Source organism: Ipomoea triloba, chromosome 14, assembly GCF_003576645.1.
Source record: "Ipomoea triloba cultivar NCNSP0323 chromosome 14, ASM357664v1".
In the NCBI taxonomy this organism is placed as follows: Eukaryota; Viridiplantae; Streptophyta; class Magnoliopsida; order Solanales; family Convolvulaceae; genus Ipomoea; species Ipomoea triloba.
The window spans coordinates 564159-587166 of record NC_044929.1 but is presented as its reverse complement, the minus strand read 5'-3'; the positions used below and the strand labels follow the sequence as shown (position 1 = coordinate 587166).

The window sequence follows — 23008 nt, the reverse complement described above, 5'->3', positions numbered from 1 at the left end:
AGTCACCACCCTGACGCACCTAGCTGGTGCATGCACTCCACCCATCCGTTGGTGCGCGCACGCACACCAACTCTTTTTTTTTTTTAAATCTTTCCCAAAATGTATATAAGAAAAAACAATTCAAAACAAGATATCTCAATTTCTTCACTCCTCTCTCTCTTTAATAAATTTGAAGTGACAATACTACATGTGAATGCAATTCCATCCTTTTTGAGGGATAAACACTTTAACTATTATATTATTAATGAAATCTCGTTAGTTGTTACTCTCAGAATCTCTACCTCACCTTTAAAAGGTGTTGTCACTTCACCAGGTCTAACATGAATAAAATACCCCCACCACAATTTTTTGTTGTGAAAAAGGGTACAAACTATCAATCATTATTGCGGCTGGAATAATAATTATACCTTATGCTAAAACCATTAAGGCCAAACTCACTTTTTTTTTTTTTTGCACATGCATATATAAATCTTCAGTACGTGCTTCACAATTGGCATATCATCAGAGCATAGAATTTCATTCCTTTAGCAGGATTGAGAAATCTATCATGGCTCAAATATGGAAGCTTGAGGTTGAAACACAGATAAAATCAGCTTCAAAAAAGTTCTTTGATATTTACTTGAACAATTCAAGGCTGTTGCCAAAGATATGCCCTGCCAAGATTCGCAGTGTTCAAGTGCTTGAAGGAGATGGAAAGAGTGTTGGTTCTGTCAGACTTTGGACATACATCTTAGGTCAGTTTCATTTTATTCACACTTTATTTGATTTATGTATGTAAAAATTTATAATTACGGCCCTGATAAATCCAACAATCTGATAGGGCTAGCAAAAAATCAGATGAGTTGACCCGGTTTATATCTCTAATTGTGCAATCCATAGTTTTAGAGTAATATTATATGTACTTTTACGTTTTACTCGTTTTTTACATAACATATTTTGATTGACTTGGGAAAAAAAAACTATATATATTTTACAAATGTTCCTTCTAAAAAAAATTAATAAAATTAAGACATGTCACAAAAAGTTTAATTTTTTTTAAAGGACACTAGTCATTTTTCTTATTCTATACATACATACATACATACATACATACATACATATGTATGTATGTATGTATATGCTTTATATATATATATATATATATATATATATATATATATATATATATGTTTTAATTTGTTTGGTAAAAAAATATGATCATATATCCATATATGCTTTATATTATGTGCATGCTGGGTAAAATATATGCTTATAAGTTGTATATAGTTCATTATATGTATGTATATAATCATGAGGTATTGATGAGTTGAGATAGTGCGGATCTTTTCCAGCTTAATTCTATGAGGGAACCATACTTATGGTTACTTATTCTGCTTCTCTCATGTATTTGGAACAGTTTTTTTTTTTAATACGCTCTAACATATCCATAGTATCTGTTCAACAAATTATATCCAACGTTAATTGGGATAAGACTTAAACCTGAGAACTTCTTTGTGGAATTGTTTTACAATCTTATTTTGCAAAGTGTAGGGGGTAATGTGATTGCAAAGGACAAGATTGATGCTGTTGATGAGGAAAATAGGTCAGTTACCTTTGCTCTCATTGGTGGAGAGGTTACAAATTACTTCAAGTCTTTTAGAGCCACTCTGCAGGCCTGTGGGAACTCAGTGAAATGGACCCTGGAATATGAGAAGGCAAATGACAATGTGCCAACCCCACACTCCCATGTTGAGTTTCTGATGAATGTTGCTAGAGATGTGGATGAATACCTCCTCAAAACATGATGAACAGATTTGATCCACTATACCCCTCCATTTGCTTGAGATGATTTAGCTTAAGTATGTTGTTGTTGTTGTTGTTATCGTTGTTGTTGTTGTGGTGGTGGTAACAATAAAAGTTGTACTGGTTGTTTAGTACACCCTCTTTCGAAATGTTAAACAAGTCAATATAGTCGTGAGTCTCGAACAAAGTTACTAAGTCTACTTAAGAGTGATTCGAATAAAGTATTGTAATGAGTAAATTCTTAAATTTCTCTATTGACTATTGCCATTTGTTAATTCGTGTTCTCGTCTTTTTACGCCACTATTAGTTCCCAGTTAAGGTTTCGGTCAATCAATTAAAATGAAAGACAAATCGGTCATTTCAATTGTTTCCCTTCATTCTCCCATCCCGTTGATTTAATAAAGCAGAATGTAAGATTCATGATTTAGGGTTATTCTTGTATGGTCATTTTCTCAATAACGATGAGTAGGAGGAAAATTAAAATGACGAATTTGCCCTTCATTTTAAGGACCAGAAAGACAATGGTACCTCATTTTGTTGCTTTAATAAAGCAAAATGTAAGATTTGTGATTTAGGGTTATTCTTGTGTGATAATTTTTTCATCTATGATGAATAGGAGGAAACCAACTAAAATGACGAATTTGTCCTTCATTTTAAGGACCAAAACGAGGATGACACAAATTAACAAATAGCTATAGTCAAGGAACCAATTTGAGAATCTACTCTATTGTAATCCATATGTATAGATGGTATTTAGTTCTTATTTACAACTATAGATTCCTCTATTAGTTTATCATAATATTGTGTATATTCATCAAGAAGATATGTGTTTTAAACCATAAGTACTTTTCTTGAATGCCTAATAGTACAAAATCTCATAAAGAGTGGCAGCCTACATATAAAGATATATATAACAAGGAATCATCAGAGTTGTCATCAAACATCTGCAGACTTTTTCTTGAATGCTCCCTGTTGTTTCATCTGCATAAGAGTGGCTGCCAATTGATCAAGAGAAGCTAGCAAATGCTGTAAATAATCTCCCCGCTTTTCCTGCGTGCTGCTTGAACCAAGAGGCTCGGTGCTTCCAACGACCTGATTAACGGGTTCTTGATTCTGTGTGTCCTTTGGGATCTCTGGTTCCGTTTTGTCAGCACTGCAGATTGGTTTGGCATTTGAAGATCCATCGATTTCTTCCAATTCACAGGGTATTTCGGTCTTTTCTACCTCTGCTACATGATTGGGGTTCGTTGTGGCAAGATCATCATCATCAGAGTCTATTGCCTCGAGTTCTTCCGGGTCAGATTCAATCTCCTCCCTATCCACATTGGCACGAAAAGCCTTAGGGTCATCATCAGAGTTTATTGCCTCGAGTTCTTCGGGGTCAGATTGGGTCTCCTCCCTATCCACATTCATAAATTGACTGCAACGGGCAAAAAAACCCTCGGGGTCATCATCAGAGTCTATAGCCTCGAGTTCTTCTGGTTCAGCTTCACTATCCTCCCTATCCACCTTCACAAAATGACTGGAATTCGCATAAAAAGGCTCGGGATCATCATCACCATCAGAGTCAATAGCCTCGAGTTCTTGTGGTTTAGATTCACTATCCTCCCTATCCACCTTCACAAAATGACTCGAATTGGCACAAAAAGCCTTGGGATCATGATAAGAGCCTATCACCTCGAGTTCTTCGGGTTCAGACTCACTCTCCTCCCTATCCACCTTCACAAAACGACTCGAATTCGCATAAAACGCCTCCGGAAAATCCCGCCTTGCATATACCTTTCTTCTAGCAACTACAATTTTTTCTGGTAGTTCATTAATAGGCTCAGATAAAACACCAGATTCTACGGCCCCCAATTCTTCTGGTTTAGACTCACTTTTGCCCTTCACAACATGATTGGACTTAACAGAGGAGCCTCGATAAAATCCTACAGGATTACCAGATTCCATAGCTTCCAATTCTTCTGGCTCAGACACAAATTGAACAATCCCCTTTGGAAAATCACGCCTTGCAGATACATTTCGTCGCTTGTACTTTGGCTTAGAACACTCAAAGGGAAAATAATCACTGTTTTCCCGTGCCCGTTTATCTCTATAGTCACTTCCCGAGACCGCCATTGTTGAATCCTCAAAACCCTAGTCGGATTAGGTCAAACAAAAGGGACCAAGAATCAAGAATCAATAATCAAGATTCAAACTTTTTTGTAAATTAAAGAATCCCAGTTCAAAAATAACAAAAAAAAAACAATCTGGGAAATCCTAAACAAAACAATATAAAGAAACTTACCTGTTCTCAAAAGGAAATTTGGCACTTTCTTGACCCGCAAGAAAAATGCCTACGAGGCTACGACTGGACTGGAAATGGCGGTAGCGTTTCAATGCACTATTCGACGAAACCCTTATAAAGGGTAAATAGTAAATTCGATGTAAGTGCATGTTTGGTTCAATGTAATTTAGGGGTAGTTGAATTGCAATTCAATGGATGCTACAATTACGCCGTTTGATTGGAGGGAATCAATTCCCTCCAAATGCTGAATTCTAATTCATAGCCTCGCCCTAAGAATTCTAATTCAGCGTGGAATTGGAGAAAAAAAGCTACTGTCAAGACCCTTTTGCCCTTCTAACATTACACAGGCCTCATCACTGTCATCTGTTCTCTTTATTTTATGTATTATGTTGAAGTTGCTTCTATAATAATAATAATAATTATTATTATTATTATTATTATTTAAGCTAATGAGATATTAGGCTAATTATCATGCCATTTTAAGAGATAATCCAACTTATAGTTAATTAGTACATCCTATATAATTTAATATTTATAGCTTATTATTATTATTATTATTATTATTACATAAGGGCATTTCAGTCATTGTATAATTTATTCCCTTTCAATTCCCTGCACCCATATTTCTGCATACCAAACACTGTAATTGCAATTCCTACTTTATTCACCGAATTACAATTCTTTCCCCCCCTAATTCCCTCCTCCCAACCAAACGGGCTGTAATAATATGAATCGGAATAGGATTAGGGAAAATTCCACATTCTAGAAGGAAAGTTTATAATTTCAAGCTTTTTTGTATTTTAATTAATTATTTAATTGTTTTAATGTACTTTATTTTATTAGAATAAGGTTCAAATTGGCCACTGAACGTAACTTGAAAATGCAATTAGGCCACTGAACCAAGAAAAAGTGCAATTAGGCCATTGAACCCTCCAAATGTATGCAATTTCACATGATAGCAGGTTACCATCCATTTAACCAGGTTATTTGCTTACATGGACGGTGAATTAACATTTTAAAATAATTTTTAATAATAAATTATTAAAATACTTTAAAATTTTAAAATAAAAAAAAAACACACACACACACCATAATAAAGCAAAAGTTGTTTTGTGAAAGAAGTTGAGTTTTGGTAATAATAATAATAATAATAATAATAATAATAATAAAATAAATGAATGAATTAATTAATTATTTAAATTTGATTCATCCACAGGTTCCTTTCAAGGTGGTAAGAGTATTATTAAAGGGGAGGGGTGGCCGCAGATGTGTTTTTTTTTTTTTTAATTATTTTAATTTTTTATTTTAACAGTTTATTATTAAAAATTATTTTAAAATGACAACTCACCGTCCACGTAAGCAAGTAACCTGAAAAAATGCATGGTAACCTGCTATCAGGTGAAATTGCATACATTTGGAGTGTTCAGTGGCTTAATTGTACTTTTTTTTGTTCAATGGCCTAATTGCACTTTCAAGTTACGTTCATGGCCAATTTGAGCCTTATTCCTATTTTATTTTATCTAAATGCATGGTTATTTTTTATTGTAATTTAACCAAGAAAATAAATAATATCTCAAATATATTTGTTCTAAAATATTTACATTGCAAATTTTGTGTGTGATATTGTGGTTATGTTAACTAATATAGGACATATTATTGACATGTAGTTCCAACAAGTTGTTTACAACAAAATAGATATTGATATAGTGCGTTCCGAATGAGACTAGAGTGAATAATGCATTCGGTCATAATTTTGTCAACAATAATATTTAGACTTGGTGATTGTACTAATGAATTATTGATTGTATTTTAAAGTTTATGATGAATTGTTGTGTATTTTGAAATACTTATTTGTATTTTGAAGTAGATGATGATTGTACTGATGAATTGTTGCTTTTGTATTTATGGTATTTGGATAAATTGTTATTATTATACTATGCTTTAAATCGAAACTGGTTAAAGACAATGGTTTAAAATCATTGTCGTTATGAATAAAGACAAGAGTTTTCAACTGTTGTCTATGAACGTGTGACAAATTAAAATACAATGATTTTAACTATTGTCTTTAATATATATATATATATATATATATATATATATATATATATATATATATATATATATATATANAAACACACACACACACCATAATAAAGCAAAAGTTGTTTTGTGAAAGAAGTTGAGTTTTGGTAATAATAATAATAATAATAATAATAATAATAATAAAATAAATGAATGAATTAATTAATTATTTAAATTTGATTCATCCACAGGTTCCTTTCAAGGTGGTAAGAGTATTATTAAAGGGGAGGGGTGGCCGCAGATGTGTTTTTTTTTTTTTTAATTATTTTAATTTTTTATTTTAACAGTTTATTATTAAAAATTATTTTAAAATGACAACTCACCGTCCACGTAAGCAAGTAACCTGAAAAAATGCATGGTAACCTGCTATCAGGTGAAATTGCATACATTTGGAGTGTTCAGTGGCTTAATTGTACTTTTTTTTGTTCAATGGCCTAATTGCACTTTCAAGTTACGTTCATGGCCAATTTGAGCCTTATTCCTATTTTATTTTATCTAAATGCATGGTTATTTTTTATTGTAATTTAACCAAGAAAATAAATAATATCTCAAATATATTTGTTCTAAAATATTTACATTGCAAATTTTGTGTGTGATATTGTGGTTATGTTAACTAATATAGGACATATTATTGACATGTAGTTCCAACAAGTTGTTTACAACAAAATAGATATTGATATAGTGCGTTCCGAATGAGACTAGAGTGAATAATGCATTCGGTCATAATTTTGTCAACAATAATATTTAGACTTGGTGATTGTACTAATGAATTATTGATTGTATTTTAAAGTTTATGATGAATTGTTGTGTATTTTGAAATACTTATTTGTATTTTGAAGTAGATGATGATTGTACTGATGAATTGTTGCTTTTGTATTTATGGTATTTGGATAAATTGTTATTATTATACTATGCTTTAAATCGAAACTGGTTAAAGACAATGGTTTAAAATCATTGTCGTTATGAATAAAGACAAGAGTTTTCAACTGTTGTCTATGAACGTGTGACAAATTAAAATACAATGATTTTAACTATTGTCTTTAATATATATATATATATATATATATATATATATATATATATATATATATATATATATATATACAGCGGACAATGGTTTTTAAATGTTGTCTTTTGTTAGACAACGGTTAAACATCGTTGTCTATGCGCTTAACTTTTAACAATATTGGTTGTCTTTGATATATAACTTTCAACAACATTTAATCGACAATGATTGTCTTTGATATATAAGATAACAGTTAAAAATTGTTGTTTATGTGATTGACTTTCAACAACACTTAATGGATAATAGTTTTTAATCTTTGTTTTTGGCATATAAGATAACGGTTAAAAACTTACAAAAGTTCGTTTTTAAAAGAACGGACTTACAATACTGATTTCAACAACATATTTTTTTCCTAAATATTGTCTCAACTGAAGCTCGAACCCACTTCCTTTTATATTGAAGTGTAGTCGGGTGCCACTAGATTACAAGGTCTTGACATAAAAACTTACAAAAGTCTAAAGAGACCTTAAATAAATTGAACATATGATGATCTTTTAAACCTATACGGATCAAAACGAACTTCAAAATGTTTACCCATTTTAGAGTCTAGAGATTGAAGATAATGTTTATCTATGGAGAATTTGAATTGTGTCAAACTGGGCGATATAGTTGGCAAATGAATGACATTATTCTTGCCGTAGCATGAAATTTTTATCACAAAATTATTCTTTTAGTTTATTCAAAAAAAAATTTTTTTAATTATTCTTTTAGAGATTACGTGTATATATTTGATATCTTATGGAAAGTGACACCCACCGTGTGTGCGTTTGTTTGTGCGTCACGTTACCTACTTTAATGATTTGGAATTTTGCGTAAATCAATGTCTTACAATAATCTTTTTCTTTTTGTCACTGTCAATTATATATTTATAAGTCTTTTCTGATAAAATAGTTAATAAATTTATCAATCAATTTTAATTTATTTAATCATTATTAATTATTTAATATCATTATTAATTATTTAACTTAATTAAAAAATTATAACTGCTAATTATACCAAGCAATTATTTAACTTAATTAAAAAATTATAACTGCTAATTATACCAAGCAGCTATCAGCTAATGTAGTTTAACATCTTTTTAACTAGTTAATACTTTCAACTTTGACTCTTAATTTTATTTTTTAGGTAACAAATATTGTTAAACTATTTTTTAACTTAGTTTTAACAATTGAGTTCTAATTGTTTGAGAGATTTTTAATTTTAATAAATTAATATTTCAAGTGGTCCTCCCTTTGTACACTACTTTCCTAGCAATTGCAAGTGTCTAGTTTGTTGAATATTTAGCAAATATTATTAGTCAGTCCTCTTTATTCCACATGCCAAGTCAAATGAAAGCAAGCAACCAAACAGGAAGATTAAGGTCTAAAACTGCAAGCTTTTATTGAATAACGATAGAATGGTAACAACAATACATTGATACTTGTTCTGCAACATAAATCAGATCAAACTAAAGCTAATTGCAAAAGAACCTCAAATCAACAAATCAAGAGACAACTTAAGACAATAACTAACTGCCTGAGAGAATAATGTTTTATTGCACTTCATCAGAGACTTCATCCCACTTCAATGAGACATAACCTTGGCATTCAGTGACTTGTTGAACAATGTCTTCCAGATGCTGCTAGACGACTTCCGGGCCTCGGTCGCCTGTTTCCCGTTGTTGGGGGTTGCTTTCTCCTCGGAGGGTTTCTTGCACAGCACAAAGTTGCGAACCCCCAGTGATCCAATTGTGTCCCATGGACTAAGAGCTGCAATTGCACAAGAATGTTATCAATACATATGCATAAAACAAAATGCAGAAACACTCTCAGAGGGCCTCACTGTTCGAATTGTAGTCTGGAGAAGCGTCTTCAGTGGCGGACCGGGCCCAAGTCCCCTGGAATGGGGCTCCAGAGAGGGTGGGAGCCCCATTGTGCCCGGACCCCTAGGCAACTAGGGGGCCTGGGCACCCGAGTCCACCAAACTTGGCGCCCAACTAGGCCAAGTGGTTTTTTAGTATGCAATGTGTATATTGCTATGTTCTTTTGGCCCTAACAGCCGCCTAGGGTTGAAACTAATAGTGGGACTACGAACAATGTAGTATTTGTTCATATAACTACTTTCTAAACCTACTCTGGTACCCACTGAGGCTCGAACCATATGGAAGAGCCACTTTGTGCCTCTAGACCACAAGGTGATTGACAACTATGAATTTATATAGTATACCTATATAGTATAGGTATAGGTGGGGCTTATACATATATATTTTATATATCATATATGCCCCATAAAAGGGAATTAGGATTAAAATGAAGCCCCAACATATATGGAGCATATCCTAGTTGAGAATTAGCAGAAAATCATGCACTTTCCACTGTCCCTGGACTATATATGATGATTAATGAATCAATATTACTAAAACACAAAAATCCAAAATAGCAGTTTCTAACAGTTGATCATGAGTGTCATCACAAACATAATTGGATAAAAACCTAGCAAAGCTCCGAAATCAAACAAAAATTTGCTAAGAACAGAGAGAGTTTGTTACCTTCAGTTGCAGCGTTAGGGCAGTAGAGCACGAAGTTATTGAGATCCGACCCGAGAATCGGAAGCCTACCCTCACGAGCGTAGGATTTGAGGGCGGTGTCGATCACCGCCGCGACGAGATCGTTCTCGCTCGCCACGAACCGGATCGGGCCGGCGCTTCCGAGCACGGTGATGCTCACCAGGAGCCGCTTTCCGGCCGCCGGATTCTTCTTCGCCTTACAAAGCAGCATCATCTTCTCTGCTAACAATAACAATAAAACAAAACGCCTTTTTTTTGTTTCGAACAAATCAAATCGGGTAAAATTGGGCAAAATCGAGAACGAAAACAACACGAATTGAGGAATTGAGGAATCAATCGAATGAAAGGAGAAGCGAAATCGAGGATTGATTGGCCTAAGGGTCTACGCCGAGGCAGCGGTAGTACCAGGCTTGCTTGCAGGATCCGAAGAATGAAGAAGAAGAAGAAACAGAGATTCCCCTTCTTGGAGAAGACGACAAGAAGGAGATCATCAACAAATTACTCAGAACTTGCACCATTCACGAACAATGCGAAGAATTGAAGGATGAAAAACGGGGGGGATTGAGAGAAGGGTTCCTCAGAGTTTCTGGGTATATAAAGGGAGAGAAGTGGTTCGAGAAAGTTTAGGAATCCTACGGAGAAAATGCTAGGGTTTGTCCAGAGACCATAGGATAGGAGTGTATGTGTTGGAATTGGAATAGGAATATACTTTTCTTTAATGGCGGTGTGAGCTGGGCCAGATTATTAGGAATATTATTATTTATCATTTTTTATCTTGAGTGAGACTCTTTTATCCTTATAAATATATATATTTAAATATTTTTGAGTGATACTACATTGTAGAAAGTAGTTATGAATAGATATTACATTGTAACAGAGTCAGTAGTACTCAAAAAAATATTTTTGAGCTACTGACCCTCTTGTACTTGGCACCTGGTCAGATACGACGCCTCACAAGCCAAGGACATCTTTCCGATCTAATCCGACCTGTCAAGAGTATACCTAATCGACCCGACTTGATGGTTAAATAGCTTGTTGGCTTGATAAACTTCCACCATTAGCCTTTGGTGTTCGATATTGATCTGAAAGCTCGGTTGAGGGTCCCGGGCACATCTACTTAGCCCTTAAAGATGGACATCAACAACAACGCCCAAACTGAGCATCATCATCATTGGCTTATCATATATTTCTCAACACGTGAACGTCTTTCCCTAGCCTCCGAAACCGTCGAGTGCATGAGGGACACTGTTGCACATGCCGACCCTTCAACATGTGTCCTCCTCAGTCTCCTATAAATATCCCGCTAGACACACATAATGAGGATTTTTTTTCTCAATTCTCTTGATAGAGTACTTGTGCGCTCAGGAGCCTCCGACTAGTGGTCTTGATTTCCCGTATCCGAGAGTATTTACACTATCAACATCTCTCTTTTTTTTTTTACAACAATATTTGCGCATTGTTTTACTATCGATTAATCGTATTTACAAAGTGCATGAATGAATGTATTTATAGGGATGCAGGAATTAGTCCTATCTAAATGTATAATTACAATAATCCACATAAAAAGAAGAAGGAATTTTAAAGCTAATAAAATACAAAGTTCTAATAAAGTCAAGCTCGAATAGTTCAATATTGAGTCAAGTGAAGTTCGAGTTCAAAAGATTAAGAATTGATCGAGTTTGAACTATGATTTTTTGAATCAAGTCGAGCCTTACAACACTCATTTTAACTTGATTACACGAAAGACCGTTATTATCTCATCAATAACAAAATTATTACTATTAACATCTGTCAATCATTGATTTTGTTATAATAACATACATTCAATTCTCATTAAACAATACACTAAAATTTTCGAATTTCAAAGTAAAAGTTGTTGGCTAAACAATCAAAAATAGTAAACAGGTGTCATTGTACAAAAACATATCTGCTTTGAAAAATGCATGAAAATTCAACATTGTAACATGCTGCTTTGATTAGAAATAGTTGTTGGTGATTAATTATGCGAAAGCATATCTTGAATTAAATTAGGTGTTGACTCAAAAAGAAAAATAGATTATTAAAATTTTCAACTTGGATAATACAAACCAAACAAATTACTAGTCAAATAAACTTGCTGAGAAAACCCCTTATTTTGTTGGTTTGTCAACCTAACTTTGAGAAAGATACTATTAGTTGGCTAGTTGCAGTGGTAGCCAAAGTATCTTTGTCAATAAAGGTCCTATTTTGGTTTCTATCCAAAAATTTAATAATAATATATTAAAGTTATTTTGAAATCAATGTTAATAGGATATGATAAGATCACTTGTATTAGTTTTTAAAATAGTAATGTAATCAATTATAACGTTTTTACATCTCAACATTGGCTTAACCAAGTAACAACTCTCAACCGAGTTTGTTGAACGATTAGATTAGTAACTACAAAGTTTCAAATTTAACTATTTGTAAGACCTGCCTATTGGCATTTACGAGGATGTAAATCATGGTAACTCAGCTGAACACATATGCTAGACCTTTGTGCTGGTGAGACTCGGTCTCGGGTCATTGTTCTCAAATTTCACCTCCGTGACCAACTGAGTTGCATGCCCACGCGAATGTAGTGAGAAAATTCTTCATTGACAAGAATGAAGTGATTTTAGCAATTAGCATCAATTAAAATCGAAGCAAGATACCTTTATAACTAAATAATGAAATTTAAACTTCTATTTTATTCTTATATTAATTTTTTCTACAAAATTATAATTTTTTCCCTAAATTCCCTCATACCAAGTTCTAACCAAACGCTCCATAGAGAGCATTCGGTGCATAATAATAATAATAATAATAATAATAATAATAATAATAATGTTGTTGTTCCCTAGACCCTATGCATGGGCAGTTGGGCAATAAATTCATAATGGATTAATCAAAACTATTTTACTTAATTAAAAAAAAAAATACAGCTGCATTAAAAGGGTAACATTTGTGTGCAACCGTTTCACAGGTCTCAATTTTTGATTAATGACTTAAATTTTTAATCTCATTAATTAAAAATCCGACCCGTCTCATGAATTGAGGCACACCTATAAAATAGTCTCATACAAATTTTTGTCGCATCGGAGTAATTACTAAATTGAATTGGATGAAAAACATTGTGGATGATAAACGTTTTTCTAATGATAGGAAAAAGGGTATGTGCATGGGGATAATGACATGCCGCCGACGCGGCTAATTATATGGTCAGCAGCGGTGCATCGTAGAGTCAATTAATGTGTGTATGGTGCATGTAACGAAATTTAAGACTAATAATCTAGCTAGTACAAATATTTATAAACATGGAAAATGTCCAAATCATATAAGAATAAATCTGGTATGTCTCACGTAAAAACTAGAATAATGATATTTTTCTTTGGGAAAATTGTAATTTATTCTCTTCCGTAATATGTCAATTATCAATGTCACCCCTGAATTATTAGTGGTGTAAACGTTGCTCTTCAATTTTTAAAACGATACATATATTGTCCATCTCAGTGTAAATGTTGCCCATCAATTTTCAAAACCATACATATATTGTCCCTTCCATACGGTATGGGAGGGGCAATATATGTATTGTTTTGAAAATTGAGGGGCAACATTTACACCACTAATAATTCAGGGGTGACATTGACATATTATGAAGGGGCATAAATTACAATTTTTCCTTTTTCTTTCATGATTTTACCTTCTAACGTTCACATCCCAATGTGACTATAAAATTCATTTTGACGCAGTTCAACTGATCATTCAACCTAAATAAGTTGATAACTTTGATTTGCTAGCAGCCGCAAAGTGTAGGTCAACTTGATTCTTAAGAAATTTATGAAGGTGAAATTAAGAAAAGAATGTAACATTACTCTAAAAATGGACCTTTCTTTATTTTTTTGACAAGGCGAATCACTTAATCGAGTTGAAAACTTTTTTTTCTCTCTATTCTTTTGTTAAGGTGAAGCAATCAATCGAGTGAAAAATTCTTCTTTCTCTACACTTTTGGCAAGATGAATAAATTAATCGAGTAAAAAAGAAATTCTTCCTTTATTGTATTGGTAAGATGGATGAATCAATATCCATTGTTAAAAGTTCTTCTTTATATACCATTTTAGCAAAGTGAATGAATTTAATCAAATGAAATTTTTTTATTTCTCTATCTTTGTTGACAAGGTGAATGAATCAATGGACTTGCATGGTGAACTGTTATGGACATGCATGTTGGGTTGAATACATTAAACCCTAAGCAATTGAAACAAAGTTTTATTTTAAAAAAGTTATCTAACTTATTAATCATGTATTTGTGAAACAATTAATTCAAATTTTGCTAGTCATGATAAATATGATTTAAAAAAAAAAAAATTATTGGTAACCCAATGTGGTAGCTCAAGTGGCAAATGAGCTCTCTTCGTGGAGAAGAATTTCGACGATATGATTCTTCGATCTCTGGACTAGTTCCCGTGCCCCTCGATTGAAGCGAACGGGGAATATTAGTCAGGTGGACCCGAACTATAAAATGTACTTTTATTATATTAAAAATATACCTTATGTCAGTGGTCCACCTCACAAAATAAATCATGATCTGTGGAATAATGAATGAAATGCCCATATATAATAGGATGGGTCGATATTTATTGTCCACCTCACAAAATAAATATTGTTGCTAGCTTTTTTTTTTTCTCATATATTTTCATCTTATTTTTTTTAATTACACCTGCAAAAAGTTCTAAAAAACCGATTACTATGGAGGAAGGCATATAGTGATACAAATTTCTACTCTTGTACATGAGCAGGTTGTGAGAAGACAGCCAAATAATGATGACAGACTGTTGTGTTTTAGGTGTGAAGATGGTAAAATAATTATTGTACCAATAAAAATTTATGACAACATAAACATGCCTAACTTTTTTTTTTTTTCTTTAATGTTGGGGTTTATCTTTTTGATTTGTTTTTACTTAGTTATTTGTCAATGTAGATGATTCGTTTGAAAACGAATTAATATTTATTATTATACTACTATACTATTTATATGAAAAGCGGGTCCTCAATGAGCAATTGTTATATCATGAACCATGGTTCATATTGCATATTTGCATTGTTAATTTTTATAGGCTGATACAAAAATTCTGTATTTTTAGTTAATACATTATGTACCTACACTTAGCAATTTCTGTACATGAAACTTTATACTGTATGTACAGAATGTGTCAACTACAAATACAAAATCTAAACGTTATTTTTAGATCAGAGTCTACAATACAAGATAAATACTTGTCCATAATATAATTTGTCCAAGGTGGGGCCTGTTAAATATATGTACCTAAAGGTTGCTAGCCCAACCCACCTACTCCATGGCCCATAGGCTTGGTTGGCCCACCGGTCAATTTTTAATGGAGAGAAAATTTTACTTTTAATACCTGATTATTATCCATGAATCATATTTAGTCGTTGGCTATTAAAATTTTATAATCATGTGCATAACTATGTAATTTCTATCATCAATGACCTTATGGTCTAGTAGCATTCGTTTGCACTCCTTATGTAGAAGGGGGTGGGTTCAAGTTTTAGTGGAGGTGCTTCACCAAATGTGATTCATGTATTATAGTTAGAGGACCAATAGTGAAATTAGTTTACATAAATTTAGTGTTACAAATTTTACAATAAAAAAATTGTATCAATTATTTACATATCTTACAAGCGTCTCTTCTGAGACCTCCGATAAAATTAGAATGATACATATCTTACAAGCATGAGTGTAGATCATATTTGTTATCGGGTTTGAGATTCTTTTGAAACTCCAAAAAATTATTTCGATATCAATTGCAAATTACATATGGAGTACTATTTTAACTAAATTATGTTTAACGATCAACAGGTAGTTGTGCGTCGTCAACCGAAAAGAGCACGCCGACGACGTGTTGAAAATCTTGTACCCGTTTAGCCTGTTAGCTCATAACCGATATATTGTTGACAATTTAGAGTATAGACTAAAGTAGGGAAATATAGACAAAAGTGATAGGAGAAGAAAAAGAACCATCATTTCATACCATCAACCACGTGTTTCCAAATAAGGTATATATATATATATATATATATATATATATAACGGAAATCATAAATAGGAACATAAATATGACCGTTACATTATAATGTTCACTAATTGTATTATTTATAACATAATCATTATTTTCCAAAACTTATTGAAGTTTATTAAGTGGTCCGACTACTTTTATATAGGACAGTAATAAATAACAATTACAAGGATGTTTTTTGAATATTACTAACTCTATTAGAATGTAGTATCTGTTCATCTGTTCATAACTACTCTCTCAACCTACCACTGAGGCTCGAACCCACCACCTCCCGTATAAAGGAAAAGGTTTGATGCCACTGGACTACAAGGTCCTTGGCAACAATTACAAGGATGTTGTTCCAAAAAAAAAAAAAACAAGGATGAAAATGTAGTGTTCTGCAATAATATAATGCAAGTGTTACCTTTGCAACTTATAGAATTTGAGTGTTTTTCACCAATATTGTACACTACGTTAATCACTAACAATGTCAAGTTTGATTTAAACCTTTTATGGGATAACTTGAGAAAAATAGCATTGTTTAAAATATGCATCTTCTACACTTTTTGGCCTTTTGTGATATAACTTGTGTAGTCATTATGCCTCTAACTAGTTTTGATCCAAATGACCTACTTATACTCAATTTTAAACTTCAAAAGAGTCTAAATTAAAAACTTGAGTTTATCTCATAAGTTAAGGATTGGTCTTTTGAGTACACCATATTCTCTTCTATATTTACGATGATTCAGACTTAAATATTCTTTCATTAAAAATGTTGAGTCTAAAATTCGTCTCGGGAACCTGATTCTTCTTGGGTATGGTTATTGCGGCACAAACAATCAACAGTCACCTCCACTAAGGCTCAAACCCACTCCATTCTATGTGGGAGTGTAAAACAGGTGCCACTAGACCACAAGATCTTTGGCTGATTTGCGAGTTATATCACCACTTGTCGCCTAATCATTTTTATCAACTTGAGCATCATGGTCTAAGTGTTACTCGATTGGATAACTGATCGCGTCGGTTAACTGAGTGTTGGTTTGTCACCATATACCAATTTGATCATCAAATTGGGCATATCTCTCGAGTCTATCGCTATCCAATCATCAAATTATCCATGCCCTTCAAGTTGATCGAGAGAACAAAAATCTACACGTAATTTTTTCAATACAACATATAACTTTTTTAATTAATTGATATTAAGAAAACTTGTTAAATAAATAGATATAACTAGGGTGCTCTTGGAAACCCTAAAAATAACAATTTTCTGAGTTTTTAGTGTTTGGCTAAAGGGGGAAAATGAAAATCAATAGGGTGTGGTTAATGGAAAATAGAGGGGATTGGAAAATTACTTCACCTTCTGTTTGCAACAGTGGCGCAGCCAATCACCCGCCACTGTCATCGTCGCCACCACCGCCACCACCACCCACAACCACCACTACCCCCACGCCTCACCACCACCACCCACAACTACTGTATATTTTAAATATTTAAAATTAAAAACAATTATGATCATTTTTTAGAAAATAAACCAAACACACCAAGATAATTTTTCAAAATGCAACCAAAATACTTTCTGGAAAATGACTCGTTTTTTCAAAAAATATTATCCATAAGACATTTTACTGCTTTCCAAATGGGTACCCTATCAGAAAAATATTTTTCTAAAAAATGGAATAGAAAATAGTTTAATAAGGAAAACAATATCATAGAAATCTTGAATGGCCCAATCATCATTAGAGTGATTATTGATAATTATCCAATGTCCATTTACAATCCTTCTATATCCGAATTTCACTCATAATTTCACCCCACCACTCTCTTGATAAGCACTGGTCAAAGCTTTGCTCCATTTCTTCCCCTCTCTCTCTAAACCTACCCCTTCTCTTGTCTTTCTCCAAAGGAACTCCCAAAATGGAAGATAAATCAATGGCCTCCGACTTGATCCACCACATCGAAGCCACCAACGACCACGGGTGGCAGAAGGTGTCGTATTCCAAGAAGCAGAAGAAGAATCAGCAGAAGCCGGCGGCGTCTGATTCGTCTCGGATCGTCGCCAATGGATCTGCCGTGTCCGGCGTCGACAATGTGTTCAAATCGCTGGAGAAGCAATCCGAGGAGCGGCGCATCAGAATTGAGGCTCAGAGAGCCGCGATGCAGTTCGACGACGAGGCTCCGGTGAGATCGGCGGCGAAACACCGATCGGACGATGAGGATGAGGATAGCGATTCCTGGGGCGCTGATCGCGGGAGTGGCGTGCAGAATGGAGCGGTGGATGGGAAGAAGAAGGAGAAGATAAAGAAGCCGAAGAAGCCGAAGGTAACCGTCGCTGAAGCCGCCGCGAAGATCGATGCGACTGATTTATCGGTTTTCCTTGATGAAGTCTCTGTAAGATCATTTCTTCCGTGATTAATTCTCTGTTAATTCGTTTTTGTTTTAATAACTAATTCTAATTAATCATCTTTCCATTTTGATTCAAGGAATCGTACGAATCTCAACAAGACATACTCTTGATGCGATTTGCTGATTATTTCGGGCGTGCATTTTCAGCTGTGACTGCTTCACAGTTTCCATGGTTGAAATTGTTCAGGGAGTCATTGGTTGCAAAGATTGCAGATGTGAGTAGAGATCTATCTGTTATTTTAGCCCTAATTAAAATGTCTATTTGTGCAATTATCAACACTTGCATGTAAGAAAAATCAATCTGAAAATGCATTTCTCATTTAACTATGAAAGGCTTTCATTTTCTTACTACTTAGTCTGCAAGATGGGATATTTGAACCATTGGGCCTTTAAACTCTGTGTATTCTTATTTATATATTCTGAATCTCATACAAAGGAAGCATTTTGGGGCATTTAAGCTGTGTATTTGTTTTGAAATGTTTTGGATTTGATGGAAATGGATGCATTTTATGGACTTTGATTCTAATGGATGACGAGGGCTGTCATTGGTTGCAGGCTTTCATAGTCTTACAGATCTTAATTTGCACTTCATTTTTACCTTTTGGGTACGGAATAGATTGTTAATTAATGAATTTGTTAAAACTGGATAAATATGGAATCTTGCAAGATTAATCACAGGGGTGTATGTTTCCTTTGCTTGACTGCTTGTATAGTTTCTTTTTGCATAATTTGTGATATGGGGTATACAAGTGAGTGTAATTTATGTGAATTTTATATAATTCTGAGAGTGCTGGTTGTGTCATGTGTGAGCGATAGAGGCACCATTAACCTATAAAATTATAAATCTATATGCCATTAGTGATTTGGAATAATGATCTTTGTCTTTGTAATTTCTTTAATGATTTATATTAACTGATTTTTTCTACCATAGGTCCCTGTCTCCCATCTCTCTGAACCTGTTTACAAGACTTCAGTTGACTGGATCAATAAACGGTCGTATGAGGCTCTTGGACCCTTTGTGTTATGGTTGCTAGACAGTATCCTTGCTGATTTGGCAATTCAACAATCTGGTTCTAAGGTCTCCAAGAAAGGTGTCCAACAAACTTCCTCAAAATCTCAGGTATTATCTCTCAAAACTTTTTCATGCAAAAGTGCTTCTTGCCACCTTCATTCATAATATCTTGTTTGAACCAAAATCAAAACGGGATATTTTTGTTGGGATTGATGTGCTTGATCTTTTTCCTTCCTAAATGTGATTTTTTTCGGCCTATGAGGCATTGAAGCTAATGGTGGTTTAGCAATTTAATCTATCAGAATATACATTTGGTATAAAGAGACAGGCTGGTATACTAAATTTTGGATACCTATTTATTTTCTTGAAACCTCTCTCATATTTACCTTGCTTTCTCCCGGAAAAGTATTTTGTATTTTTCTGATATGTTGCTCAAGACTCCTGGGTTTCTGTGTTAGTAGATTTTACAATATTAAGGTCAGTTTCAACCAGAGCACGTGGGAAGTAGGTGTCTGTATATATAGCAAGTAGGTGAAATCAATATTGGCATACAAACAAAAACTGGCCTATCCACTTACTATGCTGGGAAATAGAAGGTTCTCTTAGTAATAGTTCTTGATGTGAAGTCTGCACTGTAACCATAAAAGTTGGCGAATGAACTTGTTGTAAATGCTTCAAGGGAACCATTTCTTCTCAAGGTGGTATACTTTTTGGATCTCTAAGTGGATGCTACTTTAGACATGCTTGTTTTCAGTTTGAATTTGATTGTTATCAAGTGTATGATGTGTAAGCTTATGTACTGCTAACAGGTAGCTATATTTTTGGTTCTATCAATGGTATTGCGACGGAAACCTGATGTTTTGATCAATATAATGCCTACCTTGAGGGAAAACACAAAGTATCAAGGACAAGATAAGCTTCCTGTTATTGTTTGGATGATAGCTCAGGTCCTACCTTGCAACATTATTCTTCAATTCTACTCTCGTTTGTTTGTAGCTTATAATTAATTCGCATTCGATACCAATGCTATAATCTTTTTGTGCAGGCTTGTCAAGGTGATCTGTGTGTAGGGTTGTATCTTTGGGCGCATTGGATCTTGCCTTTAGTGGGTGGCAAATCAGGATCTAATCCACAGACAAGGGACATGATTTTGCAGTCAGTGGAAAGGTTGGTTTCCTAATCCGGTTTGTTTGTGCTCCTGTTTTTCACTTTTGATGTTGTGAAGGTATTTGAATGTGTTTATTTTCATGGTTGTAGGATTCTGTCTTTCCCAAAAGCTCGCAGTATTTTAGTAAATGGTGCTGTTAGGAAGGGAGAGCGTTTGGTGCCACCATCAGCACTTGATTTGCTGTTAAGAGTGACATTTCCTGCTTCTTCAGCACGAGTTAAGGTAGGAATCTGACACTTGTGGTTAGACTATAAACTCATGCAATTAGAATTATTAGGAATGTGAAATATTTATATCTAGAAACTTGTGGCACTGTCACTTAGCTTTTATTTTATTTCTAAATTTTATTTCTTTATGAACCTTTGTTAGTAATGGAATTGCATATGGAGAGCATGGCAGTTTGTAGTGTCAAATGTCTTCCGTGTGCACTAAGTAATTTAATCACATTGCTTTTTGTGCTTTTCCGTTTATGTGTCAGGCTACCGAAAGGTTTGAGAAAATATATCCCACTCTCAAAGAGATCGCTCTTGCTGGTTCTCCTGGCAGCAAAGCAATGAAGCAAGTGTCACTTCAGATCTTTTCATTTGCTACCAAGTCTGCTGGGGAAGGTATCTTGGACTAGAAATTCTCTTCCTTGTCATGTTTTGGTTCATGTCTGACAGGCTGAAACGAGTTACGTGTATTTACATGTGCTACTTTACAGGTATTCCCGAACTATCTAAGGAAGGGACAAGCATATTTATATGGTGTTTGACCCAAAATGCTGAGTGTTTCAAGCAGTGGGTATGGTCTATATGTCACCCTTTAGATTATATTTTTACTCCTGTAATAACGAATTATAATATAATGGTCAATTCAATTCGTACAGGACAAGATATATCTGGATAACATTGAAGCAAGTGTTGCTGCCTTGAGAAAGCTCACAGAAGAGTGGAGGGTGTTGTCTGCAAATCAATCTTCTCTTGTTGTTGCCAGAGAAACTCTCAAGGGTTTCAGGAACAAGGTAGGACTTTTCTTGATGTATATGCATATATTTAATTCATCCCGTGTTCTAGGGATGTTAGTTGTACCCGTACTCCCGGCCCTCACTCTGACGGGTACGAAAATAGGGGATTGGGGGCGGGGGTGGGGGATTTGTAATTCGCCGCCCTTCCAACGAAAATATACATATATAACTATATGCATTATAGCCACACACACACACACACATATAAAATTTTAGAAGCATTCTTGGGATTGTATGTCGTACTTGTGAAATGCATCTTTTGATAGCATGTTTAATTGTAAATTACTTAATTGTGCTTTAAGTTGAAGATGAATATATATGAGCTATTTATTTTTTTATTTTTTAAATTTTTAATCTTTTTTATAAGTTATAAACGGGGTAGGGGATTCCCGGTCCCTAGATAATCCCCATGGGGATGGGGACAGGGTATACCCCCCGCCCCCACCCACCCGTTGACATCTCTACCGTGTTCCTTCGTTATTCTTGTGCAAGTTGCTGTTGCCAAGCTTGGCACAGATACATTTGTGTTGCCATTACTTCATATATATCTATATTTTGTGACGGTTGAGGAGATTTGGGGGGGGGGGGGGGGTTATTGGAATTCAATGCCTGGAGAGGGACTTGGCCTACCACGTGGCTAATCCTTGAACCCCACTTCATAAGTTTCTATATATAGCCATTTTATCTGAATTCTTATTCTTGGTCAAACTTCTGTAGAATGAGAAAGCACTAAGCGAAGGAGTCAATGCTACACTTCAATCACTGCTTAAAGACGCTGACAAGTACTGCAAGGTTTTGCTGGGAAGGCTGTCTCGTGGACACGCATGCTTGAAGAGTTTGGCCCTCATCGTGGTCTTACTGGGCGTGGGAGCAGCTGTTACGTCCCCTGATATACAGTCCTGGGACTGGGACAAGTTGAACCACAAGTTGATGGTTCTGTTCAATGCCCCCCACCGATCTTAGTAACTTTCTTCACCCGACGAGAGAGCTAGATACGAGGTATTTATTTCAACGAAAAAGCTAATAAAATTTGTCCAAAATAAAAAAAAAAGGACAAAAATATGTATGGAGTAGTTTCAGGGTCTCGTCGAGGTACTGAACTAGAAGAGAGTTGTGAGGAATGACTGGAATTTTCGCGAGGAAAGGATGAAATAGGTAAAAAAAAAATGGAGAGGGGACTAAATGGCTCTCTCCTCTTTTTAAGCTCTAAGAGAAGTTTGATCAAGTCTTTAGTTTGTTCAGCTCTAACATCTTTGTTTCTGGCAAAAAACTGGCATACACAGAGAGATATTGTACTTGAAGGATTTTGTTATGTTCCTTTTTTGTGTTCTTTTTATTCAATCCTGCATTTTTCTTTTTAATGAGGTATGAAAATAACTAAACAAGGTAAGCATTGGTTTTTGAATGTGTTGGGTCATAGCTATTTGCCACCTTAAGTTTGGGTCCTAAACAGCTAAACTTAAGGGTTCTTCACGTCTCTTGTTATTAAGATAGAAAACGATTGGTGAAGGAGGTAAATCATAGAATGTGTTTCAATTGACAGACGCTGACTAGTCTCCTGCAATTGACAGATGCTGACTAGT

General features: G+C 34.4%; 4 protein-coding genes across 4 annotated transcripts; 2 read left to right on the top strand and 2 right to left on the bottom strand.

Moving 5' to 3' along the window:
* Nucleotides 1-498: 498 nt before the first annotated feature.
* On the top strand, nucleotides 499-2057 carry LOC116004979 (MLP-like protein 34). Its single transcript, XM_031245185.1, has 2 exons — nucleotides 499-734; nucleotides 1531-2057. The coding sequence occupies exons 1-2, from the start codon at nucleotides 548-550 to the stop codon at nucleotides 1782-1784; spliced, it is 441 nt and encodes a 146-aa protein (XP_031101045.1). The 5' UTR covers nucleotides 499-547; the 3' UTR covers nucleotides 1785-2057.
* A 510-nt stretch (nucleotides 2058-2567) lies between these two features.
* Nucleotides 2568-4214, bottom strand: LOC116004217. The gene is made up of 2 exons (XM_031244176.1): nucleotides 4070-4214; nucleotides 2568-3918 (listed from the first exon to the last, which is right to left on the bottom strand). Exon 2 carries the CDS (start codon nucleotides 3898-3900, stop codon nucleotides 2719-2721), a length of 1182 nt encoding a protein of 393 aa, XP_031100036.1. The 5' UTR covers nucleotides 3901-3918; nucleotides 4070-4214; the 3' UTR covers nucleotides 2568-2718.
* A 4358-nt stretch (nucleotides 4215-8572) lies between these two features.
* On the bottom strand, nucleotides 8573-10429 carry LOC116003568 (uncharacterized protein At4g22758-like). The gene is made up of 2 exons (XM_031243464.1): nucleotides 9745-10429; nucleotides 8573-8965 (listed from the first exon to the last, which is right to left on the bottom strand). The coding sequence occupies exons 1-2, from the start codon at nucleotides 9974-9976 to the stop codon at nucleotides 8781-8783; spliced, it is 417 nt and encodes a 138-aa protein (XP_031099324.1). The 5' UTR covers nucleotides 9977-10429; the 3' UTR covers nucleotides 8573-8780.
* A 7213-nt stretch (nucleotides 10430-17642) lies between these two features.
* Nucleotides 17643-22766, top strand: LOC116004621. The gene is made up of 10 exons (XM_031244744.1): nucleotides 17643-18224; nucleotides 18317-18454; nucleotides 19171-19359; nucleotides 20061-20198; nucleotides 20297-20418; nucleotides 20509-20641; nucleotides 20898-21027; nucleotides 21123-21202; nucleotides 21288-21422; nucleotides 22143-22766. Exons 1-10 carry the CDS (start codon nucleotides 17751-17753, stop codon nucleotides 22386-22388), a joined length of 1785 nt encoding a protein of 594 aa, XP_031100604.1. The 5' UTR covers nucleotides 17643-17750; the 3' UTR covers nucleotides 22389-22766.
* The last annotated feature ends 242 nt before the right edge of the window (nucleotides 22767-23008 follow it).